Source organism: Oreochromis aureus, linkage group 23 (assembly GCF_013358895.1).
Source record: "Oreochromis aureus strain Israel breed Guangdong linkage group 23, ZZ_aureus, whole genome shotgun sequence".
Taxonomy (NCBI): domain Eukaryota; kingdom Metazoa; phylum Chordata; class Actinopteri; order Cichliformes; family Cichlidae; genus Oreochromis; species Oreochromis aureus.
In genome coordinates, this window is record NC_052963.1 from 6,488,145 (window position 1) to 6,500,711 (window position 12,567).

General features: G+C 41.3%; 2 protein-coding genes across 3 annotated transcripts in view; one reads left to right on the plus strand and one right to left on the minus strand.

The window, feature by feature from the left end:
• The first annotated feature begins 58 nt into the window (after positions 1-58).
• LOC116334397 (adrenodoxin) lies at positions 59-6,033 on the plus strand. Its single transcript, XM_031757813.2, has 4 exons — positions 59-544; positions 3,969-4,093; positions 4,205-4,334; positions 4,852-6,033. Exons 1-4 carry the CDS (start codon positions 432-434, stop codon positions 4,958-4,960), a joined length of 477 nt encoding a protein of 158 aa, XP_031613673.1. The 5' UTR covers positions 59-431; the 3' UTR covers positions 4,961-6,033.
• The window catches only part of LOC116334412 (rho GTPase-activating protein 20-like), a 41,299-nt gene continuing 33,816 nt past the window's right edge, over positions 5,085-12,567 (minus strand). For both annotated transcript variants that reach the window (XM_039606452.1, XM_031757839.2), the window contains 3 exons: positions 12,274-12,388; positions 9,997-10,886; positions 5,085-8,333 (listed from right to left, as the gene is read on the minus strand). In XM_039606452.1, the coding sequence (XP_039462386.1) occupies positions 7,554-8,333; positions 9,997-10,886; positions 12,274-12,388 (1,785 nt within the window). In that variant the 3' untranslated portion in view covers positions 5,085-7,553. The remainder of the gene's footprint in view (positions 8,334-9,996; positions 10,887-12,273; positions 12,389-12,567) is intronic.

Below are 12,567 nucleotides of genomic sequence, written 5' to 3' on the forward strand. Positions count from 1 at the left end.
TGTTAGTAGCTAAAACTTTTATTTTGACGACATGGCAGGAAGTTGTATTGCGCCTGATTTATCTTCGTTTGTCAGGAACTACACAGAGAGTGGTCATGTTTGCGATTTGACTGCATAACCCTGGGCGGTGTTGATAGTTATCTGTCAACTTTGTGTTTTGTTGTGGAGTATCATTGGTGCTCCACTGCGTTATCAGGTGATTGATTTGGGGTCTTAGACAACAAGCAGTTGCCATATGTTTCACGTTATGCAATGACAGTGACAGAGTGACTTCTTGCAGCTAAAACAAGCTAGCCCCGCTAGCTTGCTCGATTGGTTCAGTCAAACACCTTTAGGTCTCTGCTGAGAAGTTACGCGCTCGACAGCTGTCTGCTATTCGCAGCTCGTAAATCCTCTCCGCTAGTTTTCCAGCTTCATTTTTTGTGCTTCAAATGGCTTTGGTAACAACGTTAAGACGGCTGGTTCAGAATAGTCTGCGTGAATATTCCCGGAAGGCGTCGGCCAGGTGGCAAAGGAGTTTTACCGTCGGCACACAGCCTCTGAGGTAGGTTATTTTACTAAAACACCTACTATTAACAGGACTGCCTAACCTGGTGATGGATTGAGCCGCACGCCAAACTCCAGTCAAAAAACGTGCAATTTATTGGGGCTCTTCTTTCCAGCGCATTCCTGGCATGCAAAATCATGTAGAAAAGAATGTCTGTTTCACGGAGCAGGGTGTTTTGTGTCGTGCTGTTTCAAAACATTTGAAACTAGGCTCAGGTTATTCTCAAAAGGACAAAGCAGAAACACTTAAATTCCAGCCTAGCGGTGGGTCATCCACTTTAAGTCAGTTTAAACGGACTAGAGGGAAAAAGCAAAGGAGAGGAAAGTCTACGTGCTTTTAGGTCTCAGTAGAACTAATTTGCAACTTTATTGTGCAAATATTCCAATATGTGTTGAAACACTGAGGGGGGAAATGTGTAGTAAAATATATGTGAGTGTGTAATTGGGTTAATGAGGCAAGATGAGTCTTAATTTAGTTCCTAGAAAAAGTGGTGCTTGAAGTCAAAGTGATTAAGAACACCAGACGTGTGCAGCTGATGTCTTTAGGAGCAGGCTGAAGCCTCACGTGTCCACACGGTGAAAGTGAGCCATCTTCCCACTCAGGTGCAAGGCTCTGACCACAGCTGGGCTTCCCAGTGCCAGCCACCCTATTGGAGCGCACCATGTTGACCTTGTGCTCAGGTTGAAGGTTTTTTTTTTTTTTTTTTTTCAGGCTTGCCTTAAACTGATTGACACCGTCCTCGTGTGCTCACGTCAGACCTGCGGCTCTCGCCCTCCCTTAACTAACCAGTTTAACGTGATTGATGCCAAGTGTTTGCGAGTGTGTTTGTCCTGAGAGGTCGTGCATTGCAGGCCTTTCAGGAAAGAGCATGAACAAGGTTTTGTTTTCAAAGCGGATTACAGGGGATTTTTACTTGTGCGTTAAATCTATGTTGTCGGTACGTCATTACCCCAAACCCCTCTGAAACTACATCGTAACCTGACATGCACTTTCCTTGAAATCTCAGACCATAAAGGACTTATAAATGGGAAATTTTAGAAATGAAAGCGATCGATTACATTTTATATATTTATGCCATATCCATCCATCCTCAAAAGTATAGAAACAGCAGGGCCATTTAATTTTTCATCAGAGATTGAGTGTTTAATCAGGAAGTAACCTTGGATATCTACTCTCTTTGGCTTTGTCTTTCACTTCTGAAGACTGTATTTGTAATTGAGAAGGGTAGACCAACCAGAAGACGTGAGAGCTGTCTGTAGGATAAAGCAGGAAAGTTCATCAGAGGATTTTCAGACACACTGTGCCACTATGTCAGTACAGAACATCCTGACAAGGAGTGAAACCTCTTGCACTGAGCTACATGTATTAAATGGATTGGCTTGTCCAAGGAAGGCAACAATAAGGCTTGGAGAACAACGATGTAGAGGTCATACTGCAATTTGCACTCATCAGCAGTAAAAATCTGAAAGCCTGAATGGAATTTGCAGAATGAGCAGACGTCTACAAAAAGATATTGTTTGCCAGTTTACAGAGAGCTAATCTGGAGAAGTCCTTTGTTAAGAGAGGACTTTAACCAGATCTTAACCTAAATTAACATACACTTCACCTCCCGAAGAGAAGCACGAAGGGAGAAACTCCGCAAAACAAACAACTAAAAGATTTTGTGGTAAAAGCTGGTGTGGCAAAACCAATGAAGAAATTGGTATGATGTTGGGAATTATTGTTTGCAACAAATATGTCGAGGGTAGTTTAGTTGAAAATTTTCTGTTCCAGTACTTTAGCTCACTTGAAAAACTGTGTGGTTTGATACAAATGTTGTCACATGAAAGACTGTGCAAAAGCATTAAGCTATCCGTCATTAAAAAAAAAAAAAAAAATTGTAGGAAAATGAGAAATGGATGCACTGATTTATTGAAGCCTGTTCATTATTGATTTTTCACTCAGGTTCTTGTGTAACTTGAAGTACCCCAGCCTTTTCTCCCCGTCTCTGCCTTAAGAACGGCTTCTTTGTGGCAGCCACATTTACACTGAGAACATTTCTGATGAGGCTTCATTGGACAGTAGATGGATCAGCTGAAGGTCCATCTATCAGGTCCTGTGTCAGCTACAAGGACTGGACTGAAAATGAGTGAGAGAGCAGCCAAAGCAAACTTTGAAAGACCTTCAGAAAATCTGAAGAACTGTTGCTCAAGACTGCTGTGAAAATGACAAAGTCTGGCTCATTGGAAGCAAAATAAAATAAACATGGAGGGTGGCTTAAGACTTTTACATAGAACTGTAATTAGATTGGTTGCAGCAGATGGCCGCCCCTCCCTCAGCCTGGTTCTGCAGGTTTCTTCCTGTTAAAAGGGAGTTCTTCCTTCCTACTGTCACCAACTGCTTGCTCATAGGGAGTCGTCTCATTGTTGGGGTTTTCTGTATTATTTTAGGGTCTTTACTATCTAGCTTTGAGGAGACTTTTGCTGTGTTTTGGTGATATATAAATAAAACTGAATTGATTGTAAATAGCAGAGACTAAAAGTGCTGATTTCATGCACAAATGTCTTCAGTGCACAGCACACATATACCCCACCCCACCACGCAGACGAAAGATGGCTAAAGAGAGCTAGACAAGCTTATTTCAGGATGACTTAATGACCTTCACTATGGACCAGTATAATGTAAATGAGGAGTATTTACTCATTATCGAATAATGAAATTATGAAGCTAGAAATTAGCATAATAGGTTGACCTCAAAGTGTTGGGATTGGTATCAGTTTTTCGACTTAAATTTGCCACTTGGCAAAGTTTGTGCTTTAGTTTTCTCATAGAATAATAGACAGGAAAATTCATTTGTACATGTTATTTTTAGGTCCCTGCTGTTCCTTCATTGTGGCCTTATGCTGTAAATGTTTACAGTAGTTAAATATTGGATATCATGGGATAGCCCCCCACAACCCTGAAAATGATAAACGGAAAAGAATGGATGGATAGTTAAACATGATCTCTTTTTGTGTGTCTGTGTTTCTTTACTCTTATTCTTTGATGCAGGTGGGCGGAGTTTGTATGATGCAGTAAGAGCTGTGTACATGAGATGAAATTTTAGGGATCTCATTATCTGAAGCTGTTGGTCATAATATGAGTCTCCACCACAGTAACAGTATATGACAGAAAATAAGGAACAGTAGATGTTCTCTTTAGGGCACTGAGGCATCTTTTGATGTGAATGTAACTATCAGTAGTGGCCACCAGAGGGCAGTGACGTGTGGCAGTTGGACTGTGCAGTGCTGTGTAGGGAAAACTGGATAACATAAGGGTCCAAACTTAGTAATTATGTCATCTGTTTTAAGCTATACCTAAAACCTGTAAATTTAGCAGTCCAACATTTGGGTTCCAGTGTTCCTGTCAATCAAACTAAGGTCATGTTTTTTTTGTGTCTCAGATCGGACAACAAGGTGACGGTCAACTTCATCAACCGAGACGGGGAGAAGATCACAGTGAAGGGATCGCCTGGAGATTCTCTGCTAGACGTTGTCATCAACGAAGACCTCGACTTTGATGGCTTTGGTACGCACAGAGCGAGCTTCACAGGCCCGGTCTTATCAGAGGGCTGCATGTATGTGCCTGAGCTACTTCTCATCCATCATGTGGAGCTCTAAAGGTGTGTGTGTGTTGTAGGAGCGTGCGAGGGAACACTGGCGTGCTCCACATGCCATCTGATCTTTGATGAGGAGATGTATAAGAAGCTGGGGCCCATCACAGACGAGGAAATGGACATGCTAGACTTGGCCTACGGCCTGACTGACACGTAAGGAAGCACACGTGAACACTCACAAGGCCACTGTGCTAAAATAATGTCATTACACTGATTTTAATTGATGATCGATTGATTATCAACACTCTGCTTATATAACTGCAAGGTTTTAAATAGTGTTTGGAGAACGTGGAGCTTGGCTATGTCAGCTTTTGTGTGATTCATTCTTTGTCTTTTTGTGTTAATTGAAGGCAAATGATTAGAAAAATGATTAGAGGCTGAAGCTTTTATCACAGTAGTCCCACAGCCTGGCTGATGCAGAAGAATTAGTTCTGGTGGGATAATAAGATTTGTCAGGGCTGATCAGTTAATCATTGAGAGACAAAGGAGTAAACATGAGAGCCTTCTTTCACTTAGGATATCAGCTTTATTTGCAAACAATGCTGGACACTGTTGTTAAAGCAGCTTTCAGATTCAAAGAAAATGGCACATTCATGGCTGGCTAAAAATGAGAAGCATCCTTCATCAGACTTGAATTTAACGTGCTTCTCATCCCCCCCCCCCCTTGCAGATCTCGTCTGGGTTGCCAGATCTGCTTGACGAAGTCTCTGGAGGGAATGGTAGCCAAGGTTCCGGAGAGTGTAGCCGACATCCGACAGACCAAAGATGGATCATCTTAACAGGGAACATGTTGCTGAGAACATGAATGTAGAAAGTGAGGGTACAACACATGCACACAGAGACGATGGTAGGTGGAATCTGTCAGTACTGCTGTGGGCTGCCATAGAACTCTTTCCCACTTTCTTTTTTTTAAATAATAAAGTCATAGGCTACAAAAGTGAGCTCTCAAAAACCAAGAAGCTCAAATATGCAACTTTGACTTTCAAATTAATCTTTTTTATAGAATGTAAACCTGCAGTACGCAAGATTTTTAGACTAACAAGGCCAACTGTAATGCTCGGCTTACAGGAGAAACCTGCAGCCCTTAGTGTGGAATCAAAGTATTTATGAGATATAAACTGCTATCTGACTATAACATCTCATATAATCCGTTCTGTTTATTTTAATCACTGCCTGGGGAAAAAAAGTTACTTACTTGTTGTACCTTTTCTTCCTGCCTAATTTACTGTGACTACATTTACAATGTGAGCTCACATTTATATCTCAGCACAGAGCTAGACCTTCTGGAAATGTACACACTTCCTCTCAATGAACAGTTAGTCATGTCTGCGGAGGACCCAAACTGCCAAAAGACAATATGACTTGGTATGTAAAATCATGTAGAATCATAAACCTCCCATATCGCACTTTGACTGATTTCAGTTCAAAGTGTCAGGTATTTTTAAAAAAAAAAAAAAAAAAAAATATGAAAGCAAATATTAATGCTGAAGAAAGTTAAAACATCATTTTGTCAGTTTTTCTAAACACATTTTATTAGTTTTGTTGGATTTACTGGAATTCTTTTTTTCTGAACTTTTTGATTTTGGTATTTTTGGTCTTCCATAAATGTTGACTCAACAAGGCTGAAGGAAAAGGTGGTACGCCTGACTGAAATGTTCACGTATTGAACAACAAGAAGTTCAACACCTCAAAGATTTCTTATGCTGTCCCCTGAAAAATGTATATTTCACATGTGTATATGTTATTTTTGATTAGATCCTTCATGTAACCTTAACAGTTTCATCTTGTTTGTGGACACACAACCATCTGTGTTAAAGAATGAAAGAAAAATAATAAAACTTCCTCTTTCTAACAGCGTGCTGAACTGTTGGTTCTTTAATGTCACGTTAAATATGCTGTTTGTACAAGGACAAAAGGACAATGAAATCTCCCCAAATTAAAGCAGTAAGCGCACACTTAATTTCAGCTCATTTTATTTGCATCTGCAAAAGTATATTGACGGCGTATAAATACATGTACATATATAACAAGGAGGCAGTAGACAATATTAGGAAGCAACAGTCCTGTGGCCTATTTCGGTGTTTTAAGCTGCATAAGATGTAAAGCTCATAAAACATATGATTTCAATGATTACAGGCTTATGTGAACAGCATTGTTGGCAACAAAAACAAAACAAGAAGCTACAAATGATGCTGCTGCAGTCGTCAGTATCGCAGCAGGCTGATATGAGTGTTAATGCCAAGGAGCATTTGACATGAACTGCTCAGCTGACTGTAATCAGAAACGTCTCCATGTTAATATTTATCCAAACATTACATCTGTTCACTAAAAAGCATTAATGCTGGAAAATATTTAAGTTAAGCCGCTAACAGTCGACATGATCCCGAGCAATGCTTGATTTTTGGGTAGCATTGTTCATATATACAGTATATACACGTACGGTTTGTTTAAATATACTGGATGATGTCATGCTTTCATACCTTTCTAACAACATATGTCACAAACTAGTCTACGTACACATTTACGATACTTCTGAGTATTGTAAACAACTGAGCTGAAGCCAAACTACCAATCAACACACAGACTGAGCTGTAGTTCAGAACCAGACTATTAAAAAGTATAGGCAAAGTCACAGTGTGTACCCAGGCTGCATTTACACTATTTATAATATGACTATTAATTTCAATAAATCATGATTGTGCCACCTGCTTTCTGCAAAACTGTGGTTGAAGTAACGTGTGATACCAAATACTGCATGTTGCCCATAATCTGTTTAGACTGCTTGGGTGGGACTTGAACTAAAACAACACTGTTTTTCCGAGCTGCAGTTAACCAGAAGGCATTTCTCTGAGTGAGTCTTTGTTCATTATGAAGAAGGCAATGCCAGGTGTGTTTAGATTGGCAGGTTTTAACTTTGGCCTGATGTACATTGGAAAAAATAAAAAATTCAAGACACAAATTTTACACCAAAATAGTTGATCTGCTTTGATCAGAATGAATGTTATTTGAGCTTATTGGTTAAACATTAGAACACTTTTTGCATGTGTAAATCCAGCCTTTAGGACATTTAAGCAAAGGGTTAGGGGGAGGGGGAGATTCACTTTACATTAATGGCATTAAGCACTAAGCAAAAACTAGAACACACTTACTTTTTGCTCCATGTCTACTTTAGCCAACAGATTACATTTCATGTGGTGTTCCAGATAGCAAAATGCTCCCAATGACACCAAAGCCTTAGTGTCTGATGAAAGAGTTAATTTTAACATTATGAATACGACCACCTGTTGATTCCTGACCGTGCTGAAACTGAGATGCTCTGTTTGTTCCACTTGTTGGAGCGATGCTGTACTTCAGTTTGTTTTCACCAACTCATCAAACGTAGGATTCCTCAGCAAACAGGAGCTGGTCAAAGTCTGGCTCTGCTGTGGGATCGCTGCATCTCTTCACCCACTCCCTGCGGCTCTCCACCAGGGCAAGCGCCACCTGGTGGCTGCTCTGGGGATTGCTTTGGGGGTGAGAGGAGAAGTAGTCCCGCACTGCTTTGGTGGCACACGGGGAGAGGCAGTAACGGGCCTCTGATGTGCCTCCTTGTGAATCCACCCCGGACACTTTCAGCCCCGGGTCGCTGGGCAACCTCGCCCGGGTGAAGGTGGCGGCTCGGTCCACAACTTGACGTCCTGGTTCGGACCCGCGGCGCTGATATAGCCGGGCGTTGTGGTCCTGCTCTGTGGATTGAGACTTGGGTCGCTTGAATAGGGACAGTGATGGCCCCCCTTGCTTGTAAAACACAGACTGCGATGGCTGCTTCAGTTCAGTCGCATCACTTTGCGCAGCACACTTCTGGGCGCTGGTATCACTCCTGGGATTTTTCTGTCTTAAAGTTATCGGAGTCTCTGGGGAATGGAACCAGGCAGATTTGGGGAACTGGAGGTTTCCTGTAGAGTGATAGTGTGAAGGGGGGCTGGAGGAGTCCTGCTTGAGGAGCCCTGCTTTTCCCTTCACATGGCTCCCTCCTGCTCCACCTGCATCTTTGGGAGGTCTACAGGATGTTCTGGGTTTGGTTTGGCTGCCTGAGATCAGGTTTGCAGCTCCTTTCTCACCTGCTTTTCCTTTTTCTGGTTTCCCAGGTGTGAGCGACTTATCAGGCCTTCCCTGGGTGGAGACAAAGGTAGATCACATAAACAACTGTCGGGGAAGTCTTAGTTCTTGAGCTTTGAGAGCTAATGTAGTTCAGAGAATCTAACCTCTAAGGTTCATCTATTCATCATTCAGGCTTTTCTAACTGCATCTTACAGTCTTTATCCAGTAAGGGGAGCTGGCTCAGGCAAGTTTCTGAGGGAATATTACTTCCATCTGTTACTTGGTCAGCTTTAGGTCTGAGTCAAACAGTCCACACATCAGGGGTGTCAGTGGTGTTCGGATAAAGTTCATCAGAGGATAAAGTCTAGGCTAGGTGAGGGGTTAGCCAAATAAATGTTCCAACTATCTGGCACCAGAAATACTAGTTTGTCTCATTCATGTCACCAGTGTTACACAGCACTTCACTTTTGCATTAAGCTGCCACCTGTCACACAAAACAGCTCCCCCAAAAAAGGTTTGGTGTTTTGGACAAAGGGAATGGTTGCCTGTAGGTCAGGGGTGTGAGACGTTTACACGGTGGGCCACATACAGCCTGCTTTGATCTTAAGTGGGCCGGACAACTGAAACGCTGCTTTCTGTCACTGTAAGTCACATATTTAACTGTTTTTCTACGCGATGAAGAAAAAGCTGCGGTGAGAAAGAAAGAGACCTGTCAGCACGACAAATTGGACTTACATTGTAAGAATTAAATGTGTAGAATTACAGAAAAGGTTCTCTTAGCTGATCGCCCAGACTGTCCAGTTTTTTGTCTTGTTATTTTTTAACTGTAGTCATAAAAAAACAAATTTCTTTAGTAGAAGGTGAAAAACAGAAACTTTTCTGTCATTTAATTGTTTATTGCTTAATGACTTTGTGTCGTATGAATGTTCATAAATTATAAGTCCAAAATTTCTGCTTGTGCTTGCTTGTGGTGTGCCATGGCTCTGCGCTACATGCAGACATTTCTGCATCTCTGCCATTCAAAGACACTTTGTATATAGTTTATTTTTATATAACATTCAATACTGAACTGTACATTTTCAAGGAAGCAATTTTGTATTCAGTGTTTTTATAAAAGCCTTATTTTTATGCATTTACTAGGGAGAACACATATAAGCAGTGGGCGTAGATGTTTTTAGATCTTTTTTCCTCAAGAAACATTCCTAATTAGAGGCCACATTTCAAATGAGAGAGAGAGATCTTAATGATTTGCCTGGATACATTTAAAAGTGCAAAGTACAGCCGGAACTTCATTCACTACTGCTTCAACAAACTATGTTTAAAAAAAATCAAAAACAACTTATGTTAAACTATGTTTAATGTCCAGAAAGATTTTTAGGACATTAAATCACACGAGTTGATTCTTCAAATTTTTTGATTGCATAAATTAATTTTGAAATTCTGGTAGGAAAGGAGGGGTGTGTGACTTGAAAGATCTATGGGGGAACACAAAGGTTCCCTGGTCAGCTACTGGAAGAGGATAAGGAACTGTAATCCACTGGAAGAGGTCAAATGTCACTGACCAAAAGCAATTCAAACCAAAGCCATATGATTGAACACAACATTTAAATGGGACTGCATTTAAATGTTTTATTTAATAATATAATATAATATGGGATGAAAATGTGGATTTGAATGATTTTGCCCCCTAACTGCTGTTTTACATAAAAACATCACTTATCACTGTTTCACTTACTGCAGTCTTGTCCTCTTCTTGCTTCTCCAAGTTGTCTTGTTGGGTGAGTGAAAGTCTTCGGTCTTTCTTCAGCCATGAATTTGGGTGGAGACCCCTACAGCCCATTAATGTCCCCCAGCTGACGGGTTCTTTGGGTGGGGAATTTTTGGGGCAAATCTCCTGCTCTGCATGTTCACTGGAGGCCAGTACAGAGCTGATGGTGAGGGGTGTAGAAGTGACAGCGGTGGAAAGAGATCCAGAGGAGGAGTTGGATGGCAGATACGTCTTTTTTGGGTAAAGGCCCCTTCTGGTTGCCCAGGTCTGGTCACCACTTAGGGAGTCTAGAGAATCAGGGGAGGAGCGGGTTGGTGCAGGGGAGGTGGGGGTGGATGAGAGGCTGGAGGAGCTGGCTTCCAACCCAGACTCACCTCCACACCTCCTATTTTGAACTCTAGAGTGCATTCTGGTGACTGTGTGGTTGCTAGGCTCCTTGGAAAGCTCTTCCTCACCGTCTTCATCCTCACCAGTGACACCATCTGTGCTAGCTGATGCGCATGGCCGAAACTTGGCCACATACGCTATAGCTGGCTCTGAACGCCGGCGCTGCATGTGCCGACCCTCTAGGGACAGCGACTCCAGGGTGGAAGAGGTGTCCACAATTGGTGCATCCTGCCTGGGGCTGGAGAGGTCTAGTTCCTGTCTTCTGTGTCTTCCCAGTGGATTGAGACGTGTTTCTGGTGCAGTATCCTGGTCGTAATCACTGAATGTGAGGATGGAGTCCAAGCTGCCTTGTAGGGGTTTAGGCTGGAGGCACCTTCTGTTGCAAAGGCCTGGTGAGCCACCACTGCTGTTGTCTAACTCATTCTCGAGACTGTCATAGGATGAATCGGTCAGAGGGTAAATCCAGGATTCTGATAATCCCCAGGAAAATTATGGATAATTGGATAAGAAGAAGAAAAGAGAAGGAGGACACACTATAAAAGATGTACGTAGGTGGGTGGAAAACAAGAAGCACAAACAATATTGTTAAATACTCTACGCAGTGATGTTTTTGTTTTCTGAGACCTTTATAGAAACCACAAAGTCCTTTGTTCTTGCTCTTTGACTGTCTGTGAAGACATTTGTTCACCTTTATCGTAATTCACCTTAATTTACCAAATCTGTACTTGCACTCCTCAGTGAAACTGGAATATACTTCTCGAAACTGAACAGAACTTTGTGAGAGCCACAGAGGGAGGAGAGTAATAATTGCTGAATATAAGACAGAGAGATACAATGTTACTAGCCTAACTTAAAACCTTTGTGAGCCTCTCACAAAAGCATCTTCATGTTGTTATTCAACAGTGCGCACACAGAGGTTAGCAACATCACAAAGCACTTCCATGTACTTTGTACAAAAATCTTTAGTATTTGATCATAAAATAAATAACATTACACGCCGAAACAGCTTTTAAAATACAGCTGTTAATGGAATTCGGATTAAAAGTGCTAGATAATGCTAGAATACATTGTTCAGGTATCACTGAATGGGGTTTTTCAGAATCTTTTCTTTGACTTTAATAAATACCTGTAGACTCACATGGCATGCAGGAAAACCAACACAAGAGCACTGTGTGCTGACAGGTGTGCTGTTAAACACAGATTTCAGGTTTATATTAGCAGACTCATTTGTAATGAAGTAACTCTTCTTTGAATAAATATTTTGGTCTACCTGATCTAGTTTGGGCAAACAAGGCAATCAGTGCTTGTCCAGTGAAATCTAAAAATAGACCTCAATTAAAAAGTACTAAGTAAAGGCAGTTTCTCTCCTTTCTTCTCAAACAGAACTCTGCTCTGTTCTATCCTTTGAAATACTGTCATCTTGTGGCCACAATTAGTTATAGTCTTTTGAACATAGCACATCCCTCTTAGCAGTAACTTGATGATTGTAGCTGATTCATTTAGTGGACATCTGTAAATTGTAGCTACATCAAAATAACCTGGTTTACACTCCCTTAAATGGGCTCGGCACTCCTTCTTTAAATATTTATACCATGTCTATGTCATGAAGAACTTGTATGAGTATACAATGCATAAATGTATCAATTCAAATGCTATTAGACACACTTCATCCGTCAAATAATAGCACTCTTACCAATTAAGACTGTAGACATTTTAAACAAGCATTCAAGCATTCAGTGGCAACACAATGACTCAGGGTGATGAATTAGACATAAAGATAACAGAAAGTTAATTAAAGGCTCTCCAACTTGTGAGAGTTTAGCCTTGAGCAAACATTTGTCTCATTTGTTTGGGTACCTGTTCCCATCTCCTCACTGTTGAGTCTCTGTGGAGGCCCTCCGAACAGGGAGGAGGGATCCTCTCTGAGAATCTCCTGACAGTGTTCAATCATGAACTTCACCAACTCACAAACCTACAGGAAGAGAAAAGTGGATACTAAGCCAGTGTAGTAACATAGGTTGGAATGCCAGTTTTTCAAGGCTGCGTGAAAGCACTTTAAGCATTTACAGTAAGCCAATTATCTGAGCAGCTACTTGATGTTACAAAACTTCATACTATGTGGAACATTTCTCAGACTTTGCTCCGTTCCCG

What these genes read in the sequence shown, in the direction of transcription:
- LOC116334397 (XM_031757813.2), top strand. Translation starts at nt 432, where the DNA reads ATGGCTTTGGTAACAACGTTAAGACGGCTGGTTCAGAATAGTCTGCGT. An exon ending in GTCGGCACACAGCCTCTGAG is followed by an intron (nt 545 to 3,968) that starts GTAGGTTATTTT and finishes TTTGTGTCTCAG; the next exon opens with ATCGGACAACAAGGTGACGG. An exon ending in CCTCGACTTTGATGGCTTTG is followed by an intron (nt 4,094 to 4,204) that starts GTACGCACAGAG and finishes TGTGTGTTGTAG; the next exon opens with GAGCGTGCGAGGGAACACTG.